The sequence below is a fragment of the Chionomys nivalis genome, chromosome 4, assembly GCF_950005125.1.
Source record: "Chionomys nivalis chromosome 4, mChiNiv1.1, whole genome shotgun sequence".
Taxonomy (NCBI): Eukaryota; Metazoa; Chordata; class Mammalia; order Rodentia; family Cricetidae; genus Chionomys; species Chionomys nivalis.
In genome coordinates, this window is record NC_080089.1 from 114,994,070 (window position 1) to 115,018,437 (window position 24,368).

Consider the following 24,368-nt stretch of genomic DNA (forward strand, 5'->3'; position numbering starts at 1 on the left):
GTAAATCTTTACCAAGAAAAAAAGCGTGCTAGCTGGCACAGTGGCACACACGCGTGTCCAGCACTCGGGAAGCTGAGGAGAAGGGGAGAGGGTGGTGCGTTTGAGGCCAGCCTAGAATACCTAGAACACGTTAGAAAGGCAAGCCTTTGCGATGACGACACGAATGACGTTTTACTAGAAAAACTAGACGGAAGGGGCGGAGCCGGAAGCAGAAGTGGGGCGCGAGTCTGCAGCGTCTCCGTTGCCATGGAGCCGGGAAGCTCAGAAGAGCCGCAATCTGCAGTTTCTCGGGTTGATGTGTCCCCAGAGACAGTGTGTATATCCACTCCGCACAGGGCCGACTCTAGCACCACCAGCTGGCCCACCAGGAGGTCCTCCTTGCCGTCCTCGCTCGCCTTCACCGATGGTTTCCAGTACAGCTTCCCCACGCGGTCACTCCGCGCTGGGTTCCAAGCGCTCCCGTCGCTCCCGGAGCCGCAGATGCTGCGTCTGCGCCCCGCCTCGCTGCGCACGCAGGACATCTCACATCTGCTTGCCCGCGTCTTCCGAAACTTGTACACCGCCCAGGTGATCGGAGAGGACTTGAGTGACAGCTTGATCAAGGCCCGAGGCAGTGAGGATGCGCGCCATGAGGAGTTCGTGGACCAGCTGCAGCAGGTATATAGCGGGTGCTGACTCTCCCTGGATGCGCTCAGGATGCAGCTGTGCTGCCCAAGTGAAGGATACTATCCAGACTTCACACGTACACATGTAAATCACATTCCAGCGCCTTTCTCTGCACATATGCACGTCATATGTTGCAAATATAAATGAAACGACTGTAGCAGATAGCTCGGCAGCTTTTTCCATGGCAGTGATGCAAACCCAGTCACCCTCTCCCTTGGGGTGGCTCTATCACTAACCACAATCGTGGCTGAGGCATTCTTGCCTACATTTCGGATCTGTGGATCAGCGGTGTGGTTTCCTCCTCTGTACCCAGCTGACCTGGGTCCTGCTTGTTGAGCCTGCCTTTGCCAGCTCACTGCTGAGGCTTCCCTTCCCAACTCTCCCCTAAGTCTCTCGGTCCTTTTTCTTTTCTGCTTCTTTCTGTCTCCTTCTCTTGTCCCTTACATGACATGCTCCCAGCTTCATTCATTCCTTGCCAAATACATTTATTAACTACCTACTGTGTGCTTTGCTCAGTTCTAGGCAGTGAGGATTCAGTAGCCCCGAGTCCATCACCAGTGGCTTACAGCTCAGAGGTAGAGTGCTTGCCTGGCTAAGGCGAGGCCCTCAACCCCCAGCAATGCAAACAAACAAACAAACAAACAAACAAGCAAACAAACAAAACTTTAAAAAGAAAATATAGAAGCTGGTAAGATGGCTCGGCAGCTAAAAGTGCTTGTTGCTAAGCTGTGACACCCTCCCCTGAATTTACACCCCCCCCCCCCAGTGGCAAAATATTGATGGACTATCTTGGGCAGGTGATCACGGCAAGTGAGGTCAGGAGTGAAATAGCCAACTCGTTCCACCCCACTCCATCCTTCCTGTGTTGTTTTGTTTGTTTGTTTCTACCCAGTCTTCTGTGATTGTTCCTGAGCCTTGGAGAGAGAGAGAGGACTAGAGAGCTCTGGATGCTGGCTCGTGGTTCAGCAGTCCTGATTCCCCATCCTTTGATCAGTTATGGAGCTCGCAGTTACTACAGAGACGAGCCCTGATCTGGTTCTTGAAAGCATTGGGCTCTCTTGATCTGAGAGCTCCACACAGTCTCACTGGCTGTTGGTCTCTATAGAAACTGTGATGATGAAGCAATGCTTAAAACACACGCTCCGCTTGAACCCTGCCCCCACTGATAGACTTGTATGACCTCAGTGGTTTCTCTCTGTAAGAGGAGGGGAGGGTAATGCTGGGATTGGTGGAACACACCTTTAATCCCAGCTCTTGGGAGGCAAAAGCAGGTGGACCTCTGTGAATTTAAGGCCAACCTGGTCTACATAGTGAATTCCAGTCCATATCCAGGGCTGCATAATAAGACCAAAAGAAAAGCAAACAGAAAAACATAACAACAAAACAAAAGTTCAGCTGGGCGGTGGTGGCGCACGCCTTTAATCCCAGCACTCGGGAGGCAGAGGCAGGCGGATCTCTGTGAGTTCGAGACCAGCCTGGTCTACAAGAGCTAGTTCCAGGACAGGCTCCAAAACCACAGAGAAACCCTGTCTCAAAAAAAAAAGCAAACAAACAAACAAAAAAAAAAAACCAAAGTTAATAATGGATTAGGCGAGTCGGTTCAGACTGATTATTGGCGGCTTTGGGTGGGATCTTAGCTCATACACCTGAGAATTCGCATCTGGGCTTTCTGGAACAGCCAAGTAATGGGACACCCGACTTAAGCACAGTACTTCAGGTTCAAGGCTGCCCTGGCTACTGCTTTCCCGAGAAGATGTAGCCACCACCTCCTATCCTCCGTTGTATACCCATTCTTCCACCTTCAAAGAATGGCTCGAGCTGGGGAGGTGGATCAAGGCATTTGCTGCCGAGCCGACGACCCGAGTTTCCTTCCCCAGGATCCACACTGCAGAAAAGGAGAACTGGCTTCCATTAAGTGTCCTCTGGCATCCACACACAAGCTCACAGAAGCATCTGTGTGCCCACAAATAGAAAGCAAATGGGAAACAGATCAGAATGACGAAATAGACCCCTTTGAGCTCTCGGAAAGCAGTGAGGATTGCTCTCCCTATATGCTACTGCCTTAGTAATCCCCACCCCTGTGAATACTTTCCTTCCACTCACAAGAGTATGGGTAAGAAGCCTGGAGGGTTAGCTTGTCAATCTAACTAGTCTTGAAGTTGAAGCATATGTTGCGGTAACCAAATTGGACTCTCTTGATGCAGATGCTGTGGCAGAATTTGGGGTTTGCTAGAGTTTAAAAAAAAAAAAACAAGATTAAGTCGCAGAATGTAGACTGAGATAGGGGCCCAGTAACTTGGAAAAGTCAGTAGGTCTGGTCTGGAGAGAAGGTTCAGTGGGTGAGAACTTATGGCACAGTTCAGGTCCCAGCACCCACATAAAACACTGGGCATGGCTGAGTGCCTGCCTGTAACCCCAACACTGTCTAGGGTGAAGGTAGGGGGTCACTGAGAACGTCCATCAAGTCTGCATCCAAGTTCAGTGGAGATCCTGTCTCCATAGAGTACAGTGAAGAGCAATGAACAGAACACCTAATATCTTCCTCTGGCCTCTGCATATGTGTGCACGCACACATATAAACACACAGCATTTAAAATGTTTCTTCTATTTTTATGTACATGTGTGTATGTGTGTCTATGTGTGTGTGAACACGCAGAGTGGGGGCAGAAGAGGGTGACAGATTCCCTTGAGCTGGAGTGACAAGCAGTTCTGAGCTGACTGGTGCGGGCGCTGGGAACTGAACTCAGGTCCTCTGGAAGGTCAGCTGCTAACAGCAGAGCCATCTCTGCAGCCTCCACCATCCCCTATCGCCCCCCACACCCTGTCAAAGAACGCAACAACTTTCCCTGGGTACCATACCACATGACCATGTTTCTCTTAGGGTCAAAATAGCCACGGTTTTACGTATACTAGATGTGGATGCTACAAGAAAGATGCCGTCTCAGGTGAGTTCTTTCCAATGGCTTAAACAGATGTAAGAGGCTGGCGGCTGGAGGCTCTCCACTGGCTCTGCGTGATGGAGCAGAGAGCAGGGCCTTTCCTGAATCGAGTCTTGGGTGGCCTCACGTTGGTGTACCAAAATGGGTGTGCGTCTCTCTATTGTGAAACCCAGGAGGCAGTGCCAAGCTTGACTCTGACTGACCACACTAGGAAACTGTCCTTTCCTTGTGTTGACCTCGGATTTGACATCCGGTAGGCTGGACCAGAGGGTTTCACTAGTTCTGGAGCTCTCCTGAGCTTGGCTGAAAACCCTGGAACGGAAGGACATAGGGTAGCACCACGATGTGGGCTCTCATCAGATTTCTGTGCATTTGAATGCCCACTCGCCAGGTACGAGCCATCTATAAACAGCGTCTGGATGAAGTTACCATGTTGGAGAAACATATCATCCAGGCCCGTGCACGGGATCTTGCAGAAACAGAGCATGCCACCAAACAGACCCAACTACATGTCCTGGAGGCCCCTGTCAAGCTGCCCCCAGGTAGGTGCCCCTACTTCCCCAGCTGTCAGTGCTGAACTGCCTGCTCTTCTCCGAACATCAGGAGAGCGAGTTGCAGATGTGATAGCTGATCAGTACAGAACACTCCACTGTGTTTGGTCTCTCCAAAAGAGCAGGGCTCCACCTGGGTGGTATTTAACTCTCCAAGTCAGGGACTTGACATTGGCATGACTCTTGAAGCAGGGGTCCCACTTAGATCCCACCAGCCGGCTCACCATGGCTTCCTCTCTTCTGACCTTTCATGCCAGGCTCTCCCGGTAGGCTGGGCTGTCTGGCCAGTGACTCCAGGAATTTGCCTGTCTCCGCCTCCCAAGCGCTGGAATTACAATTGTACATCACCACAGAAGCCCAGTTATGATCAGACATCGCCCGCTCTGATTTCTCCTTCCCCTGCTAGTAATGTGTTTTCTTTTATTTCAAAAGTGGGAGAGAAAAGAAAAAACCTAGGCTGTCTTTCCAGACATCATCTGGTCCCTGCATCTCAGGGCAGGGTAGCCAACCCCAGGATGTCTTTCCCCATTTAGTTAACTGGTGATGGAGACATCCTGGAAGGAGAGCCTCAAGAAGGAGTAGCTCGCTGGGTGGTGGTGGCGCACACCTTTAATCCCAGCGTTTGGGAGGCAGGGGGCAAGTGGATGGATCTCTGAGAGTCAAGGCCAGTCTGGTCTACAGAGTGAGTTCCAGGACAGCCAGGTCTACACAGAGAAACCTTGTCTTGAAAACCAAAACAGAACCCAACAACAACAACAACAACAACAAAAACCAAGCAAACAAACAAACAAAAAAGCTGTGTGGTGGTGGCGGTGCACACCTTTAATCCCAGCACTCATGAGGCAGAGGCAGGTGGATTTCTGTGAGTTAGAGGCCAGCCTGGTCTACAGAGTGAGTTCCAGGTCAACCAGAACTACACAGAAAAATCCTGTCTGGAAAAGCAAAACCAAAACAAACAAACCAACAAGAAGCAATAGCTTACAGGTGATTTGCTGGCTATGGGTTTGTTTTGTTTACTTGTTGATTGATTTTTAATTATTTACACATGAGTGTTGGTGTGGGTAAACACGTGAGTGCAGATACCTTCAGGGCCAGAAGAGAGTGTCCAGATCCCCAGCAGCTGGAGTGTCAGGCAGTGTGTGGGCCACCAGATGCAACCCTCTGCAGGAGCGGCAAGCCCCCTCAGCCACGCCCTGTCTCCAGCCTTGGCTGTTGGTTTTGGATCTGCCTTCAAATGACTTATTGAGAAACTTCTGCTTCCCCTGGCCTCCTCTTCCTTAGCCTGTAATACCCCATATGCCGTCCTTTCTGTCTGCTTCTGCTTCAGGCTCTGGTGGTTAACTTTAGGCCAAATCTCGGGTTCCTTGTCAGCACACATGAGGGCAGAAGCAGGTATTCCTTCTTCACTGGGTGCTGGGGACGGGCCCCCGGGCTTTATGCATGCTGGGCCATTACTCCACCCACCGAGCTACATCCCCAGCCCCTAAAGGAACGTGTAATACAGCACAGGAAGGCTCCCCCCACACCTAGCATTACAGACTTGTTTAAATACAGACTAGCGCCAAGGGTGAACTCTCCCTGAAGATGTGGACTTGGTGTGATGGCGCTAGGCCAATGTAAGCTCATCGTGCGTAGCAAGTGTGCTGTCCTGTGGATGCCAGCACTGGGGAAAGCTGTGCACGCACGGGGCAGAGGGACATGGGAACCGTCAGGCATTCTCTAGCTACTCTACCGTACAAATTTGGCAGGATGGCTCAGCGGGTAAAGGCACTTGCTGCCAAGCCTCACAACTAGAGTTCAATCCTCAGAACCTGTGTGATAGAAGCAGAACAGCGGGTGCCTGCCGCTTGTCCTCCGACCTCTGCATAGGCGCCGTGGCACCTACCTGCGCTCCTCCAACACACAACAAACAAACAAATGTAGCCAAATTACAGTGCAAGTCCTTTTAATAAAAACCCTTTTCTCATTTCCAGAGAGATATGGCATCTCCCTCACACCACTTGCCTTCCATTTCTAGTTAATGTTTCTAGACACAAGTGCTATAATTTATATATATGTAAATTACACATGTGTGTGCTTACTCTATTTCTTGACTCAACCACAAACACCAACTCCCCCTCCGTGAAATGACTTTCTCTGATTTGTCACTAGGTCAGTGGCAGTCAGCTGACACCGTGTTTATTGCTTGCTATAGACTGGGCTCAGCTTTTCTGCTGGTGTCTGAAATGAAGGCACAAGGAAGCTCTTCTCTGTTGATGGCCAGAGCTCACCGTGCAAGCACATCTTGAGCTCTTACCGCCATCAGAGCCACAGGTGGAGAGGCAGGAAGCATAGGGAACACCCAGCCCTTCAAAACTCTTGCTCAGGGTGAGCGCTAACAACGAGCAACCCTAGACTTCCACCTTCTTCAAGCTGCACTGTACACCCCACTTCCAACAGTGCAACAAGTTGTCTCCACAACAATAATTCCCCGCTGCCACATGTGTCTTGGAACATGTCCAAGAATGAAAGGCTACCCGTGACGGTATTGGGTGCATGTGCAGTAAGGCTAATTGTCCTCGGAGGGAATTTTCCCATGGACCATCTCGCTCATATGCATAGTTAGGCATACATATGCTAAAAATCAGACACATGGTGGGAAAGGACATGCACAGTGAAGAAAAGCTTGCATAATCCAAGTCTATCAATGAAAACAGACCCACTCACAGGACACCTGCTAGCCACCAACACGTCCTCCTGGACTTCATAAAAAGAAATCCCAAACAATACCAAGCCACTTGGGCACTCTAGCTCAAGTAGCCCTGTGTGTGCGTCCTGTACTGTCTCTTTAAATAAAACTTGCTGCTTTGCTACTTATGTGTGTTTTTCCAGTTTTTTTCCAACAACCCGGAAACACCTGGTGAAGACTGGGACCATCGGCAACACTGTCTCTAGTGACATTGCAAAGAGCAAGCATACACGGAAGGGAGAAGGACTGACGTTGACGATGCTTTGTCTTACGTCACCGGGACTCCATGTAGACTAGTAGTTTACCTCAGTAACCCCCTGCACAGCTTTGCCCAGTTGTTGACCTCGACTGAGTGGCTGAGAAACCGTCAATCGTTATTTCTTAAATCTCAGTTTCATCATCACAGCTCTAAGAATTTGATGGGGAAGTGGAGGTGTGGACCCCAGAGACTTGGGTTTGGCTGCTTCACCCTGGGTCTGGCCTAAACGCCTTTGTCCCGTCCCCTTCTCTGCAGTGAAGACGGTCTTCCGGTGGTGTGTAGACAGCGAGCTGCTGCGGAAACACCGCTTAATCAGCGGGGAGGACTACTACAAAGACCCCGTGCCTTTCTGCTCAGCACCCAAAGGTATCTGTCCTCAAACGCCGCGGTGGCTGCAGGGGCATCCCGCGGTGGCTGCAGGGGCATCCCATGGTAGCAGACCCACCTCATCCTGCTCTTTCCTCATGATTGGCTTTCCCTCCTTTCCTTTAGCTGTTTAGCATGTTGGACTGGTCTTGTCTGAGTTGTCTCTTCTTCACTAGCTCAGCGCTTTCAAGGCGAAAGTCACATCTCCCCCACATGGCATTTGATGCCCATGTTGGCTGCCCAGCACCTAGAAATCAAAAAATGTTTAGGTGTAGTTGAACACATGAGCAAGGGGCGGGGTCTGGAGACTCAGGTAAATGATCGAATTCCTGATGCAGGCTGAGTGAGCCAGGGTCTTCCCCACTCAGGAAAAAAGAGTAGCTTTTTCAAATATTGAGAATACAAAGGATGGGCTAGGGGACAATGAGGGAGGGGAAGACGTCTGTGTGTGTGTGTGTGTGTGTGTGTGTAGTGGGGGACTATGATGCTGGGCCAGCTTCCTCTAATCAGAAGGCAAGACCTGAGAGTAAACAGGGTAGGGAGCTGTGTGCAGGCCTACACAAGGAGGCAGATTTTGTAAGAGTCACCACGAATCCTGTGTGCCAGCATCAGCCCCGTTTAACCGTGCCAGGCTGGAAAGACAAGCTCCCAGCAGCCCCAGGGCCTGGGACACTGAGGTGATCTGTTTGGAGCTTTGCAGCTGCCCCTGTTTGGGGTGGGAAGATTCAGGTCCAGGGACCCTAGGGTGGCAGTAGGAAAAAGAGAACACAGAGAGAAAGACAGAACATGGCGGCAGAATCAGCTGTGCCAAGAGGCTGCGCTGTTCAGTGTTTTATAGTTGGATACTCCCCACCTGTCAGGTAAATAAGGATGACACTCGCTCCCTGAAGGCTTAGTGTGTGTTGTGTAAAATGTGTGACCGTGGTGTTTTGTTACACCCTCGCTAGCCACAGAGGTCTTCATCCAGCCTTGGGGGGCAGGATCTTAGAGATATAAAAACTAACATGATGCTGGTTCCTCACGTGAGGCTTTGGAAGAGCTGCTCACACTTGGGGTACGTGTTTAGTAATGGCCTGCTTGCTTTTGTTAATTAACCATGCTGGAAAACAGAAAGATACTTTAACCCCTAGCCCTGTCTCAAATGCGTGGAATAAGTACCAGGAACTACTCATACGCTGAATCGTAACATTTGGTGTTGTGAACGTGAACACTTAGAAGAGAATAGTACCCGACAGTGGCTCTGGTTTTATGGGGTCTCCTTAGAAGCATCCACTTCCTTGCTGTGGTATAGCTAATGTGTGTTTCCTTGGTGTCATAGGCACCTCCATCCCTGGATGTTCAAAACTGACATTTAGCTGTGAGAAGCGTTTGATGCTAAAGGCCAAGCCGGACAGGAAGGCTGAAGAGTCCTGCAGGAAGCTTGTTGAATTTGACGAGTTTGAGTATACCACAGACAGCTTGACCTCAGTGTCTAAGGCCAGACAAAGGCCCAAAGACACTGTCAAGGTCAGACCCGAATGACATAGGACAGCGGGTGCAGGGAGGTGGCCGAAAGGGAGGTGGCAGAAAGGGAGTCGTCCCCATGAGCATGAGCGCAGCGGAGTGAGCACTGGTTGGCTGTCCCTTTGCTGTCCCCTTGCCTGTTAGTAACTGTACTTTCATGGGCTTTGAAGAAGGCCAGCACACCACAGAACAAGAAGTGGATGAAACACCTCCGGGTGCCGCAGAGGGACCTGGAGAGACTGCTGCTCGCCAGGATGGAGAATCGGAATCATTTCCTAAAAAACCCACGTTTTTTTCCGCCTAACACACCTCATGGAGGCAAGTCCCTAATCGTCTCTTCAAGGAGGCCAGCGAGAAGAGGAGGCTCCCAGAGTGCGGAGCCGGGATGGAGGTGAGTTCTCCCCTTAGAGCCCCAGGGACTTTGACCCATAGAGTGAGGTGAGAAGGTTCTGTGTTGTTCCAAGGAGGTCCCTAGACTTTGGCAAGTCAAGGCAGTGTCTCAGGGGAACGCACGCCTTCAGGGTAACCCACAGGTATGGCCTTTGACCCCCAGAGATCCAGGGTTGTGGCTTTCTCACCTATCAAGAGTCAGAAATAGAGGACTGGAGCCCTGGGGCTGCTGTGGGATTCTTATGTGCACCAGAATGAACCGGGCCAGGAGTCCGGAGTCATGTGACCTTTCCACAGTGCATTGGTTACTTTTATCGTCACTGTGATGAAATACCTAACAAAAACAACATGGAAAAGGAAGGTTGATTTTGTCTCCGGGTTCAGAGCGTTGAGTCCGTCATGGCCAGCAGGATGTGGTAGACCAGAGCAGTTCACTTTGTGGTCACTAGGCACAGGAAAAGGGGTTGTTCAGCCGGCTTCCCGCCTTTCTCCTTTTCTTTCCGTTTTAGTGCCCCATCCTGTGGGACGATAGTGCCCACATTCACCATGACCCCTCTCCTCTTCAGCTAATCCTCTCAGGTGGTTGTGAGCTGACGATGTGGGTACAGGAAACCAAGGCTGGGCCCTCTACAAGAGCAGGATGTGCTTTTAGCTGCTGAGCGATCGCCAGCCCTAAATAAAATATGCTATAACCTGCTTAGTAAACACCAGCCAGCAAACACGGGGAATAGTTTGTGTACACCTTTGACCTTTGGTGGTGTAGATGAGTTATTTCTTTACTTTTGGCTTTTTTGAGACAGGGAGTGGAGTAACTGAGGCTGGCCTTGCATTTCTGGGGTTCTGCCTCTACGTCCCAGGAGCTGGGATTATGGGAGCATGCTGCCACCCCTACCCCATATGAACAGATCAGTCACTGCTTTGTGCGGGTCAGACAGATAAACTCACGTCCTTTCTTCCCCCTCACTCCCACAGCTGTACGGACACCCCTGTGTTTCTGGCTAAACCGTCAGTTGGATTTTTCACAGACTATGAGATTGGACCAGTTTACGAGGTAGAAATCTTGCTCTTCGTGGCGAAATTTCTAAGCCATACACTTGAGCTGGGGAAAGACCAATGCCCATGCTGTCGCCCGGCCTCAGCAGCTGGTCGCTGTCAGTTTCCTCTATGGTGTCTCCTCTGGATTATGTTCAGGGAGGTGTGCGTACACAGCACATCATTAAGTATCCCTAGCACACAGGACCTTAAAAATAAGTCATAAACTGGGTGAGATGGTGTACTCCTATCATCCCCGTGCTTGGGAGGGGGAGGGGAGAGTCCCATGCCACCCTCAGCTACATGGGATATCAGATGCCAGACTAGACTACATGAGACCTTGTCTTCAAGAACAAAACAGGGCCCGAGAGATGATCAGCAGTTAAGACCACTAAAGATCTTACAGAGGACCTACTGTCAAATCCCAGACTCCAGGTCGCTCACACTGCCTGTAAGTCTAGCTCCGAGGGATCCCAATGTCTGTGACCTCCACAGATGCCCACAGTCACGTGTACACACCCACACATAGACACGTGCACACATAATTTAAAAATAAGTCCTAAAAACAATATATGAATTTCTATGTATATGTGAATGAGGATAGCATGTCTTATAGCTGCGGGCATTTATAAATAAGGAAAGAGGGAAGGCAAGAATGAATTTGTTGATGCTGGATTGTGGTGGAGATACAAACATGGATTTATGGTTTATAAACAGTGTGTAGAGCCGGGCGGTGGTGGCGCACGCCTTTAATCCCAGCACTCGGGAGGCAGAGGCAGGTGGATCTCTGTGAGTTCGAGGCCAACCTGGTCTACAAGAGCTAGTTCCAGGACAGGCTCCAAAGCTACAGAGAAACTGTCTCAATAGTGTGCAGGCTGGGAAATGACTCGGTGGGTAAGGCGCTGGCTGTGCAAGCGTGAGAACTGGCGTCTGAATCGTCAGCACCGGTGTGAGCAGCAGGCATAGTGGCGCAGGTTGCCTGCTTGCTTTTGTCTAGCCGGCTCCTTTCCTCTACCGTTCAGGATCCCCTGCCTAGGGAATGGTGCCACCCAATAGGCCGGGTCTCCCTTCATCAACTAACAATAAAGACAGTCCCCCCAAAGTCAGCCCACCGGCCAACAGGATCTAAATAATCCCACACTAAGACCCTTCCCAGGTCATCTTAGGTTGTGTCAGGTTGTCATTTGAAAAGAACCACCACAGCAGATTATGTGTAAACACTGTGCTGTTTTGTCTAAAGGGACTTAAATGACAGATCTGGGTCCCTGCTGGGTTCCTGACCCAATCAGAAGCCCCTTGAGCCCTGACAGTCAGGACAGCTGCAGCTACCACTTTAAATATCAGGAAGACATGTTACATTGGCTCCAGTTCTCATTTGACTTTGTGTTTTAACTGGGGAAGGAAGGCTTTAAAAACCTTCCTCAGACAGGGTCTTACTCTGGTCTACAACTCACTACATAGCCCAGGCTGGCCCAAAACTCACGGCAATCCTTTGGCCTTGGCCTCTCAAGTGCTGGGAATACAAGTGTATGCCACCGTACCTGGCTCTGTATTTTAATTTTACTATAGAATTGTCCCCAAATAAAAGTAATAGACGAGTAAAACAAATCCCTCACGTACCTGTCACCCTACTTCACTAATTACCAACATGTGAACCCTCTTCCTTCCCAAACCATTGGAATCCGGGTGGTGAGATGGCTCAGCAGATAAAGGCGCTGGCCACCAAACCTGGTAGCCTGAGTTCTATCACAGAAGCCACGCGGTAGGAGAGAACTGCCTCTTACAAGTTGTTCTCTGACCACCTCCTAAGAAGCATGTGCGCGCGCGCACACACACACACACACAGAGAGAGAGAGAGAGAGAGAGAGAGAGAGAGAGAGAGAGTCACTCAGTCCTGACCTCATTGAATGACTGAAGGGATTTCCCCGTACCTTTGCACAGATGGTGATCGCTCTCCAGAACACCACTGCGACCAGCCGATACCTGCGCGTCCTCCCACCATCCTCGCCGTACTTTGCTCTGGGACTTGGTAAGCTCATTCACTACAGTATCACTACAGCAGCGTTCTTGATTGCCTCAAGACGATGTGCAGGACTGGACGCTGGTCTCTGAGGAGCTGGCTCTCAGGCCCTGGTCTGAACTCTGTCCGTGCCTTCTTCAGCAGTCCCCAGGGCCCCTCAGGCTCAGCCCACAGCCTGCCACTCTCTCACCTCAGGGTCCCAGAGTCCCTTCCCTCAGTGCCCTGGGTCTGCCAGATCCCCAGCCTTCACACTGTGGCTACCCTCCATCAGGTCCTCTGCAGTCCTCACATCACCATGGCAACCTTCCAGCCAACCTCCCAGCTTAGGTGTCTGCCGGGTCTCAAGGTCTCGTCAGGTGTGGTGGCTCCCACTCGTATCCCCAGCACTTGGAAGGCTGAGAGACGAGGACACAAACGTGAAGCCAGCCTGAGCGAAGAGTGAGAAAATGTCCAGCCAAGAAGAAAACCAAACAAAACCTCTTGCCGCGCAAACGCGCAAATCTCAAAGAGCTCTCTGATGCCCACGAGATAATCCCTCTGCCATAGAGCCAGACTCATCTATCTTAATTGTCACAGAGATCCCGCCAGAAGAAGCTGTGAACAGACACTTAAGAGAAATCCCCCACTAGCTCAGAACTGAGAGATAGACAGTTATTTATTTAGGGGTAAACTCACAAATCAGGATTCTCTGCTTGAACAGTGGATGGAGATCAAATCCAAACAATCTGAATGAGCAATCGGCGAAAAGGAGCAAAGGGAAGGAGAAAAGGGGGCCACTCTCCAGTAGGCGGGTAATCACAAGCGGCAGGTCTTCCAGCAGCACTCAGTAGGTCATCTTGCTCCCCCTTGGGCCTCGACACGGTTGCCTTAGTGCCTAGACAGCTCTGCCACCGGCCTGCCCCAGCTGTGGTCGGTGTCTGCTGCGTGACTTCCCTGGGAAGATACGAGCCCACATCTCTTCACCCCAGAAGAGAGAGTCAAGGGACCATTCCCATCAAGCTGAACTTAGCGAACCAATGAGTTCCCTGGGGATACAGGATCACAAAGGAAGAGTTACTTACAAGCGCTTGTAGGTGACCGGAAGGCAGCTGTGTCACCAAGAGTGCCATCCCAGTGTGAGTGACCATACAAAAGCTGCGTCCCTGGAGCACAGCACCCAGCTGGCAGGCAGCTCCACAGAGCAATTGCTCCCTGATTATCTAACCTCACGGAGGGGCCCCATAAGCCTTGTAGCTTGTGCTGGGTTCCCAAGTTTCAGGGAGCGCCTTCTTCCTCCAGAGCGAATACTCAACCAGACAGAAATAAGAACGCTATAATTTCTGAAGTGGATCAGCCCGGGCCCTGGTGGGCAGCTAGTCCATCATCCTCACTGGCCACTTTTATTGTACACAGGGATGTTCCCAGGAAAAGACGGAATGGTGGCGCCAGGGATGACTTGCCAGTACGTTGTCCAGTTCATTCCAGACTGTCTCGGGGATTTTGATGATTTCATCTTGGTCGAGACCCAGTCTGCCCACACGCTGGTGATCCCCCTGCAGGCCCGGAGGCCGCCCCCAGTGCTGACCTGTGAGTGTATGCATTGCACCTTCAGTGGGATTCGATTAGGGCTGGGGAGCCCCTGTTAGGGCAGACTGCGCCAGAGGACTTCCTGGAAAGGGCACAGACCTTGTATCTCTTGGGTAGAGGCTTCAAGTCCCAAAAGGAGCCTTCTAGCGGCTTCCACACCAGTGGGCCTTCATTTTCCTATCTGCAGGGGTTGCTTCTGTGATGCGGTAGGGGAGGGTGGAAGTCTCTATAGGTGTTGTTGACCCTGAGACTGGGGAGCCAGGAGGCTGGCTTCCTTAGGAACATCAGCTTCAGTTGGTCCCTCTCAGGCATGAGCCCCTTCAACTGGAACTCAAATTTCCCTGATTTGTTCTACAATGCCCAAGACCCTGTTGGGGGCTAAAGTGAGTGTTGACTCACACAAGATTATGACTGTGTGACCTGGCAGCACCCTGGACAGATCCTGAGGGACGGGGGTGGGGTGTGGAGGGGGGATGGTCAGGGCATGCCCTACTTATCCATCTTTCTCGTATGGGGGTGCTCTGAGCTCTGTCTGCACCTCAGAAGAACATTGGCAGCAGGGCCCACTCAGAGCAGTGTGTTGTCCTTTCTTAATTAAAATCTGTGTTAGATTTATTTGTTACACTTGTATGTGGGGAGGGGGCACATGTACCGTGGTGTTCACGCAGTTGTCAGAGGACAACTTGTAGGATTGGTTCCCTGCTTCCATTGTGTCTATCCGGGGGACTGAACCCAGGTTACCAGGCTTGCAGCAAGCCCCCTTATTGCTGAGCCATCTCACCAGCCCCATGTTCCCATGGCTGCAGTGTCACCAGTACTGGACTGCGGCTACTGCCTCATCGGAGGAGTGAAGATAACCAGGTTCGTCTGCAAAAACGTGGGCTTCAGCGTTGGCAAATTCTGCATCATGCCCCAAAAGAGCTGGCCGCCGCCAAGTTTCCGGGTGAGTGGCTGCAGATTGCGCCCTGGGGAAAACAGAAACCACCCAAGGAAGTGAGTTCCCTGGAGGAGGCTGCTGCATAGTGCTGGGGGCCAGAAACTCACACAAGGAGAGCGTCATGGCCCCCAGATCCAACTGCCGTGGCCTGAGAACAAACGTGTCAAGGTTAGGGTGTGCTCCTGGTTAGAGCACCAGCACGATCCTGGTGAGATGCAGCCTCTCTCTTGTTTGTAATGTGGTTGCCAAGGTGACCACATGGGCTCACCTCGCCCAGCTTTACTATGGCAGATCTGAGCGTTACGAGACAGAACAGGACAGGCAGCTTTGGTTGAATTCTGCTGGTATTAATTGGGCACCATACTTAGAAATCGTTTTGGGTTGGAGAGATGGTTCAGAGAGTGAAGTGGAAGAACCTGTTTGAGCCTCAAAACACACATTAAAAAAAAAAAGCCATGCTGGCATAACTCTGAGGATGTGAGAAAGAGTGAGCTTGGCTCTCGCTGACCCGTCAGCCTAGCCACGTGGTGACTTCCAGGCCTGTGAGAGACCTCGTCTCAAAAAACAAGGTAAACAGCGTTGTTGGAAGACAATATTTGAAGCTGTCCTCTGGCCTCCATGTGCACACACATGTACACGTGTGCACCACCACAGGCATGAATACAGACACACGTGTATACACACACTATGTTTTGAACCAACGGCTGAAAGTTTGAGACTGTACAAGAGCGTGTGTACCTCTGGGCTCTTTGCTGAGACCCCAGGCAACCGAGGAGCAGAGTTCTGTCCTGTTGTCTCAGCTCCCCACTGCCCAGGTAGCCGCAGCCTGACACCAGAGACATCACACGTACACCATAGTTTCTGTTATGGTGGGTAGATTGCCCCATGCCTTCTGGCCTAGGAATATGAGACAGTTCCAGAAACCTCCCTTCCCGGCATGTCTGCTGCTGGGTAGGACCAGTCTGTGCCTGGAGCCCAGAGGTTTCATGTGAAATTCACAATTCTGTTACCAGGATGGGAGGTGTCCTCATGACTCAGAAGCTGAGAAGCACTCGGTGGGGTGGGTGGTCAGGGACAGAGGCAGAAGCAGTGGCCACCACAGGCAGGACCAGGCGTTCTGGGAAGCCCTTCTCGTGAATCTTGTGTCCCGAGCACTTGGCAGTAGGATTGCTTCCCAGTTCTCAGTGACTTACACCCCCCTAACCTTCGGATCCTCACCCAGTGCCTGGCAAAGGTTCCTGGGCCCTGGTTTCCTCACTGTTGGGGCACTTGGAGGATCCTTAAAACCCTCAGACAGCAAAATGCATATTTGGAGGCGTTTGCAGTGTAAAAGCTGGATTTTTGCAATTTCTGCCACACCATTGTGTGACCTTCTGCTTTTTTGAATTATTATTATTATTATTGTTGTTATTATTATTATTTTAGGCTGTTGCCACCACTGGCTTTGTGGAGCAGCCTCCCTTTGGAGTCATGCCTTCGGTGTTTGAGCTGGCTCCAGGGTTCGCCATACTGCTGGAGGTGGGTAGCCAAACCTGTTCCTTATACTCACCCTTGGTGGTTTCCTCAGATATCCCAACATCGAATCCCTGTCTGTGCCTTCATAGCCAGCACTGGTGGACTCGAGACAGGTGTGTGTGCTTGCAGTCTCCAGGGCAATGCGTTCGGCCAGCTTATGACTTCCTCAGATCATGCTCTGAGCTCCACATTCCGGCTGTGACAAACCCTCCTACATACTCCCCGCCCTCCCCCCTCCCCCCCCCGCCACTAAATAAATCAATTTAAAAAGCCGATACAGGGCATTGTGGTTTGAATGTGAAACATCTCCAATAAGTTCTTATTTCACAGTCCTGTCCCTCAGCTGGTGGCCCTATTTCCCAGAGGCCGCAGAGCCTGGCTGGCAGAAGGCCTTGCTGGCGGAAGCAGGTCCTCAGGGGCAGACCTCTGAAGGTGACACCCAGCCCTCTGTCCTGGCCGTGTTTCCTGGTCAGCCTCTACGATACGCGTCCTTTCTCTCCTCCAGGTCTTGTTTCTCCCGACGGGCCTCGGAAAGGCGAAGGAGACCTTCATCATCGTGTGTGACAACTGTCAGGCACACGAGCTGGTTATCTCAGGTGGGCAAGCGGCGCCAGGAGCTGCTTCACTGCTCTGACGGGGAGGGTGGCGGTCTGAGGGGGACGCCGCCTTGAATGCCTGACCCTCCTTCCCCTGCTTTCCTAGTGCTGAGGTTACAGGTGCAATCTCTCCTTCTTTCCCTCTGAGTCCACTTTGATCTTTGAGAGTCTTCTGTGACTCACGCACTGGTCACACGGCTAGTTTTTTGCAAGGTCGGGGAGGGCGTTTTCCTGAATTGTTCCAGATGCACACAATCCATCCTTCCTTTTCTTCCTTCCATTTGTCTCTCCACCTCCACTCGGCAGCTGAGTATCTGCTTGCTGCATGCAAGGCTCTCTTTGGTCTGGGAAGACCTGAGGGTCTCATGGGTGCTCAAGACCAACTTTCCCTTACTGTGCGCTTTGGGGACCCGAGTAAGGTCAGCTGCACGGGTCCCATGGAAGTCTGTGGCCCCGGGGTGCTGACTTCAGCCTGGTGATACCTGACGAACCCCACTACTCTCCTTCATCAGGAACTGGGCAGCTCGTGGCTTTGGATCTGATCTATATTTCTGGTGGAAAGAGTGAACCAGACCCAGGAGAGCTGAGGGATTTAACGGCCCAGTACTTTATCCGATTTGAGCCCGAAAACCTCCAGTCCACCGCAAGGAAACAGCTCATTATTAGAAATGCTACGTGAGTGGCCCTGGTGTGTCACTGACACGGAGCTCCCGTCCTCCCTCAAGTAGCCCTGAGTTTCTCAAGAGGCTGGAGGGCCTTCTAAGAGTCAGACCAATGACACAGAGCTTCTGTCCTCCCTCAACTAGCCCCGAGTTCCTCAAGAGGCCGGAGGGCCTTCTAAGAGTCAGAGGGATTTGGGAGCCCTGAATGGATCCAGACTGCATGGATCCTGGTTCACGTGCTCCCCCCCCCCCCTCTGTGCAACCATCACACTGTTTCCATTCATCTGGGTGTGAGGTGTGTGTGTGTGTGTGTGTGTGTGTATGAGTTGTGCGTGTTCAGGTGTACATTTTGGTGGGGTTTGTGATGGGTGTGAGCTTGGCTCTAGTTTTTCAGGCACCACCACCTTGTATTTTGTGAAAGAACCATTGTTCTGGAAATCACCAGTTGGCCTAGGCTTGGCTGGCCGGGAAGCCCAGAGGGTCTGCTCATCTCCCACTTCCCAGCACTGGGATTAGAAGCGTGTGCCACTGCACCTGACTTTTGTTGTTATTGTTATTGTTGTTGTTGTCGTTGTTATTGTAGACTTGCTTGGCCTTAACTCACCAGGTAGGTCAAGCTGACCTCAAATCTACAGGGATCTGTCTGCCTCGAGTGCTGGGATCAAAGGCCTGCACCACCATGACCGTCTTATACCCAGAGAGTCTGTATTTTGTTAAGTGGATCCTGAGATCTCACTCAGGTCCCCTTGCTTGCCTGACAAACGCTTTATCAATGAGCTATCTCCCCAGCTGGCTATTTCTAGTTGAATTGATTAAAATGAAGTCAATGACAAGCACCTCCTCAGTGCATTAGCCGCATTTTAAGTTCTTGGTGGCCACTGATAACCAGTGGCTACTGTATTGGATAGTGTGGCCATGTACGGTCTTCATCCCTGTGGGACGACAAACTGCGCTGTACGTTGGACACCCCTCCACCACATTAAGACAGGAAGAAATGGGTGGTTTTGTTTCCTTTCATTGTTTTTAATTGAGATAGAATTATAATACTTTCTCCCCCCCCGTTTCCTACCTCCAGCCTCTCCCAGCCGCCCTTCACCAAACCCCTCTGACACCCAATGCCACTCTCAAGTTGATAACCTTTTTTTCTTTGTTTATGTATGTGTGTATGTGTATGCACAAATCTATCTAAATACGTCCTGCTGAGTCCTGTTTGACCACACTGTATAGGACAACCCGCGCTGGAGCTTATCCCTGGGAGGGGCTAATTCTCCCTCCCCCAGCAGTCAGTAGTCTCTGCTGATAGTTCTTTGTGTAGGGGTGGGACCCCCTAAACTTCCCCCATTTCAACATTAGCAAGTCCTTACACCGCCATTGTTCCAGTCTCATGGCAGACTTGCTGGTGTTCTGGCTCTCACAGTCTTTCCGTTCCTCTCCCACGATGCTCCCTGAGGCATAGATGCAGGAGCTGTGGTGTAAAGGTACCGTGATGTGCTGGTCTCTGCGTGTGTCCAGCTGTGGTGCTCTGTGGTGGCCTCTGTCTGCCCGCTGAGCGGGAGCTGCACTCACCTGTGGGATAAGGAAAAGTTTTGGACGCTAGTAAGGAATTACGTGGGTCTAGTGAAGCAACGCCAATACATTCTTTTCTGAGGTCCATGACCTCACTAACCCCAGGAAGTCAGCTGGGTCTCCAGAGCCTGACATGATTTCCCTCTTCTTGAGTGGACTTTAAGGCTGATTAGACAATTATTGGTTGCCATTTCTGAAAGGATTGGATCAACTCAGGGCCCCAAGACCAAGTTCTCAGCACCAAGGAGGTTTATTTGCCCCAGAGGGACAAAGGGCAGGGAATGAGAGACAGACAAGAGACTGAGGACTAGGGAGAGGGGGCAGGGAACAAGGGAGGGGGGGTATTGTCTTGTGGGGAGGCAGCAAAGGACTGTTTCTGGATAGAGAGGAGAGAGATGTGACCCATAGGCAAATGGTGGTTTAGGAGAAAGGGGAAACCCCATGTGTCTTAGTTAGGGTTTCTATTGCTGTGAAGAGACACCATGACCACGGCAGCTCCTATAAAGGAAGACATTTTGATTGCGGGACTATAATGTTTTGATAGCTGCACCTTGGTAGTCAGCCTCAGCAGGAAGGATTGACCAAATAAGGGACTAGATCCTGGTGACTGGCTTTAGGAATGTAGTCTAACAGCTTTTAGCAAGGCGGAGGGAATGGCAGAGAAGGACTGGTTCCCCTCGACTTCCTTCACCTATCTTGCCATGATGGTCATTGCGGCTCGTAAGCATTGCAACTGAAGAAGGTTTAATTGCTTCCCTCCCTTGGTAACTTGCATGGTATTTTCTAGAACCATGGAAGCTAGACTGTAGGGAAGACGCTTCCAGGTCAGGCTCAGCTCAAACTGGCAGCTCTGTGTCCCAAGTGTGCAGAGTCTCCATCTATAGGGGCCACCTCAACCCTGAGAGGTGACCAAGGGCCACATCCATCATCTAAATTGTTTGGGGAATCACCTGAACTACCCTGACCAAACATTTGGAAGGAGGTTTCCTGTACCTGGGACTGGATTGTTATTCTATGGTTCTTGTGGAGAGCATTGCCAGCCCAAGTAGCTTAACTTCCTTTAAGACATAAATAGAGCACGCGTGTGTGTGTGTGTATGTGTGTGTGTGTGTGTGTTGTATTTATATTTCAGGTCAACATAAAATGATTCCTCGAGGCTTTATTAAAAGGGTTTGGTGTATTTGGCCTGTGTCTGTCCTTCTTCTGCACTGACCCCTTTCCTTTCCCATAATTCCACTTCCTACTTCATGTCTCCTATGTTCTCCTATTTCCGTTTTGTGGCACTTAGTGCGGGTCTAGGAACAGTTTTCCAGAGAGGACATTCTGTGTCCATGTCATGGAAGCCATTCAGATCCCAGGCAGGGTCTTTTGGCTCGGCCCTCACCGCCAGGTCCTTTCTTGGCCAACCTTTGAACAGCCCATTCCATCAGCCTTGACCTCACTGAATCTCCCAGTCAGGGATGCCCTGGGACATGGATAGGAGGGCACCCCCTTCCATCCCACCATCCAGCAGCATGCCTTCAGTCCTGTCCACTGTGGTGCTACAGAGCTGGCACTGTCCTGTCGGTAGCCAGTGGGCACATCTCTGAGTACAGCCATCTTCCCAGGAGGCCATGGCTGGAGGCAGAAGGCGAGGGTGTGGTGTGTATGGGAAAGCTAGAAACGCTCACGTGGTTGGGGGAACTTTCGAGAATGTTCAGGGACTCCTATAGAGTGTGGCATCTCATGTTACCCATGCTCCTCTATTCACCGTGGCTTCAAACTCCAGCTGTTGAGGTGGGGACTCTTACACGGTCTCCACTCTGGACCCCTAAGCTGCCCTCAGCTCCACAGTGTGAAGTCTGACCTGGTCACTCCCTGTCTGGAATAGAGCAGACCAGTCACAAGGTACGAGCCTCAGGGACTGAGGCGTGGCCTTGGATGCACCGCCCACTGCCCACTGCTGCAGTTGCTCCCACAGGCATGTGGAGCTGGCCTTCCACTGGCAGATCATGAAGCCCAACCTGCAGCCTCTGATGCCCGGAGAGGAGCACGACTCAGACTGCATCAAGTGCCACCCAGACAGGGAGACAGCATTCTCCATCGTTCCCGAGAAGGGCGTCCTCGAGGCCCACTCAGACCACGAGTTCATCCTGAGCTTTTCACCCCACGAGGTTAGCGAGGGGCTCATTAGCTTTTTGTGTGTCCCAACCCCCATGTTCTTGAAGGCACCGGAAACCACGGCTGGGCCTGATGAGGCACCTGGGCGCCACGCTGAGTACAGCGCACAGGTCAGAGGATAGCTGGAATGCAGGTGTGGTGTGCAGACCTTGCTTCCTGGTTCTGTCTTCTTGTGTTGTGTTCCCCCCCCCGCCCCCCCCCCCCCCCCCGCAGCATAGCCCTCTGCTTGGTGACTTCCACAGTTCAAAGCACTTAACAGTCCCCACCCATCCCCCACATCCCCTACAAGCAAGGCCTGGGCTCCTGAGTGGCCAGAGCTGTTGTTTTAGAGAGTCTGAGACTACTTATATGACCACCTCTGGAGTCAGCATGCGGTTACTTGTCCCTAGAAGGGTTTGGCATCTTAAACACAGCAAGGGTGCTGATTGGAGTCAGTGTCAGACTTGGGGAACTGGGGCTTTCTTTGCTGACCAGTAGGTCCCTGCCCTGTAGAGAGGACAATGGGAAGCAGTGCACCTTTCAGAGCCCCCGCACCGCGTCTCCACTCCTGGCTCTGAGAAATCCCTGCCCTGTCCCCTAGCTCCCTGCAGGCAGGCAGCCTGGCTGGAAGGCGAGTCTGGGTATCATACTGTGTTTTTCTTGCAGCTCAAGTGTTTCCACAGTGTACTACAAATGGTTCTGGAAGCTGTCCCTGAGCCCTTGAGGTGAGGGGGTGAGCCTAGGTAAGGGAGGCTCACTGCTAGCCCTGGGCAGCCTAGCTGGTAGCCCCCCCGTGCGCTTGAGCACTGTAGGAAGATTTGCATGATGCCCTGGCAAGAGCCGGGTCTCCTGGGAGCATGGGGCCCAGGGCTCAGTGGGGAGGCTGCCCTGGGTTCCTGGAGGTAGCCGGTCCACGCCCCAGGCTTTTCTACTGTTACTTTGCACTGCCATAGCAGAGGCATTGTCACTGACTGCAGGGTTGAGGGTAGGGGAGCACTCTGTGTTCACAAGCCCAGACAAGGGGGCTAGAGGCAGGGACTCACAGCAAGTTTGTGTTCAGCTCAGGGGTGGAGAACCTGGGGGACTATTCCTACTCAGTGGATGACGTCATTGTCCTGGAAATAGAGGTGAAGGGATCGACGGAACCCTTCCAGGTCCTCTTAGAGCCTTACGCCCTCATCATCCCAGGCGAGAGCTACATTGGCATCACGGTGAAGAAGGATTTTAAGGTAGGGAGCGCCCTTGCCAGCTTCAGCTGGCCCAGGTGATGCTGTCCTGAGCTCAGGAAGCCACAACACAGAGCCGGCAGTGATCCCCACTCCTGGGCCAGGCTTGTTTGACTCGCCAGAGTCCTGGAATCTTCTGAAGTCAGGGCTATGGAACTCATTCCCGGGACTTGGGCAAGATGTGGAGCCAAGGTGCCTCTTGGGTAGGGAGACCTCGGGCTTCAGACGGTCCGGCGAGCCCACCATCCCTGAGCAGGTTCTGATTTGACATCCATATCAAATGCCAGGGCAGTACCCAGGCAGCCCGCACTGGCATTGTGTCTTCCAGATGTGGAATAACAGCAAGTCACCCATCAGATACACGTGGGGCAGGATCAGCCACTGCCACATCATTGAGGTGGAGCCCTGCACGGGTGTGATAGGTAGTTCACCTGCAGAAGGGTGTGGCTGACCTGGGGCTGGATGCGGGGTGGGAGGAGCACGCAGGACCCTGGCTGTCCTGTGGTCAGAGCCAGCCTTGGTCTGGAAGGGAACTGTGCCCACCTCCGACCTCCTCCTCAGTGTCCTCTTCTTCACTAGAGCCCAGTGAAGTTGGAGATTTTGAGTTAAACCTAACTGGTGGAGTCCCTGGCCCAACCATCCAGGACCTGCAGTGTGAGATCAAAGATTCGCCATGCCCAGTGGTGCTTCACATTGAAGCCGCCTTTAAGGTACTAACGTGTGGGAACTGGGCAGCTGGGAATGCCTGGAGAGGTTAGCGGTGTGTGTGTGTGTGTGTGTGTGTGTGTGTGTGTGTGTAGCAGAACCCAGCCCCTTCCCAGGCAGGCAGTGACAGGCCCCTCTGGTGTTTCAGGGACCTGCCCTGGTCATCGATGTCCCAGCCCTTCAGTTTGGCCTGCTCCGCCTGGGTCAGAAGGCTTCGTGTTCCATTCAGATCCGGAATATCAGCCAGCTCTCCGCCGTGTGGCATTTGAAGGAGAGCCCAGTATGCCTGTCAGAAAGAAATGAGGATGTGAGTGGGACCCCTCAGGCTCCCTTGATGTGGCCTCCACATGAGACACTCCCCTTTGGCTCCTCTCTGCACTGGGACACTTGCTCTGAGACAGCAGTCTCCGAGGTGGAATTCATCCCTCAACCCCAATTTCACAGGCGTTTCCTGTTCCCTTTTCCACCACTGGATGCAGAAGAGGGTGGTGTGGGGGGTTCTCCTTGGAAGCAGCCTGAGCCCAGAAGAAAACAGGCAATGCCTTTGGCCAAGGCCACATTCCCACTCCTCTGGCTCGCCCGGGAAATGTGATTGCAGTTTGAGTACCTGCCACTAGGTGGCGGATAGAGGTGCAAACCCGAGTCTCTACAGACAAAATTCAATTTTTGCCGAAGAGAGCTGTTAGTTGCCCTGCATTCAGTCCCCAGCATTGTACAAAACAGGGCATGGTGGCACATGCCCGCATTCCCAGAGGGCTGAGCCAGAGGGGTCAGGAGTTCAAGGTTATCCTCTGTCGAGGTTGGGATGGGGTCAATCCAGGTCACGTGGAAAGTCCAGGCAGCTGTGGCCTTCAAACCCATTGTCCTGGTCTCAGTGAAGGGAGAGACGATGCCCTTTCTGATATGACTTCCCAGTGACATCCCAGAACCAATGTGGCCCACCTGGAGCCCAAGGCTTCTTAATGCCACAGGTGCCTCTCTCATCAGTGCAGTCAAGGGACA

At 52.0% G+C, this 24,368-nt stretch overlaps 1 protein-coding gene across 1 annotated transcript in view; it reads left to right on the forward strand.

Annotated features, from left to right (window-relative positions):
- The first annotated feature begins 246 nt into the window (after positions 1-246).
- The window catches only part of Dlec1 (DLEC1 cilia and flagella associated protein), a 45,616-nt gene continuing 21,494 nt past the window's right edge, over positions 247-24,368 (forward strand). The window contains exons 1-18 of the mRNA XM_057768912.1: positions 247-657; positions 3,997-4,147; positions 7,399-7,509; positions 8,828-9,015; positions 9,183-9,403; positions 10,375-10,453; positions 12,376-12,463; positions 13,847-14,020; positions 14,827-14,963; positions 16,383-16,475; positions 16,978-17,068; positions 17,581-17,743; positions 21,257-21,449; positions 22,102-22,160; positions 22,496-22,664; positions 22,990-23,083; positions 23,241-23,371; positions 23,515-23,673. Coding sequence (XP_057624895.1) covers positions 247-657; positions 3,997-4,147; positions 7,399-7,509; positions 8,828-9,015; positions 9,183-9,403; positions 10,375-10,453; positions 12,376-12,463; positions 13,847-14,020; positions 14,827-14,963; positions 16,383-16,475; positions 16,978-17,068; positions 17,581-17,743; positions 21,257-21,449; positions 22,102-22,160; positions 22,496-22,664; positions 22,990-23,083; positions 23,241-23,371; positions 23,515-23,673 — 2,712 coding nt within the window. The remainder of the gene's footprint in view (positions 658-3,996; positions 4,148-7,398; positions 7,510-8,827; positions 9,016-9,182; positions 9,404-10,374; positions 10,454-12,375; positions 12,464-13,846; positions 14,021-14,826; positions 14,964-16,382; positions 16,476-16,977; positions 17,069-17,580; positions 17,744-21,256; positions 21,450-22,101; positions 22,161-22,495; positions 22,665-22,989; positions 23,084-23,240; positions 23,372-23,514; positions 23,674-24,368) is intronic.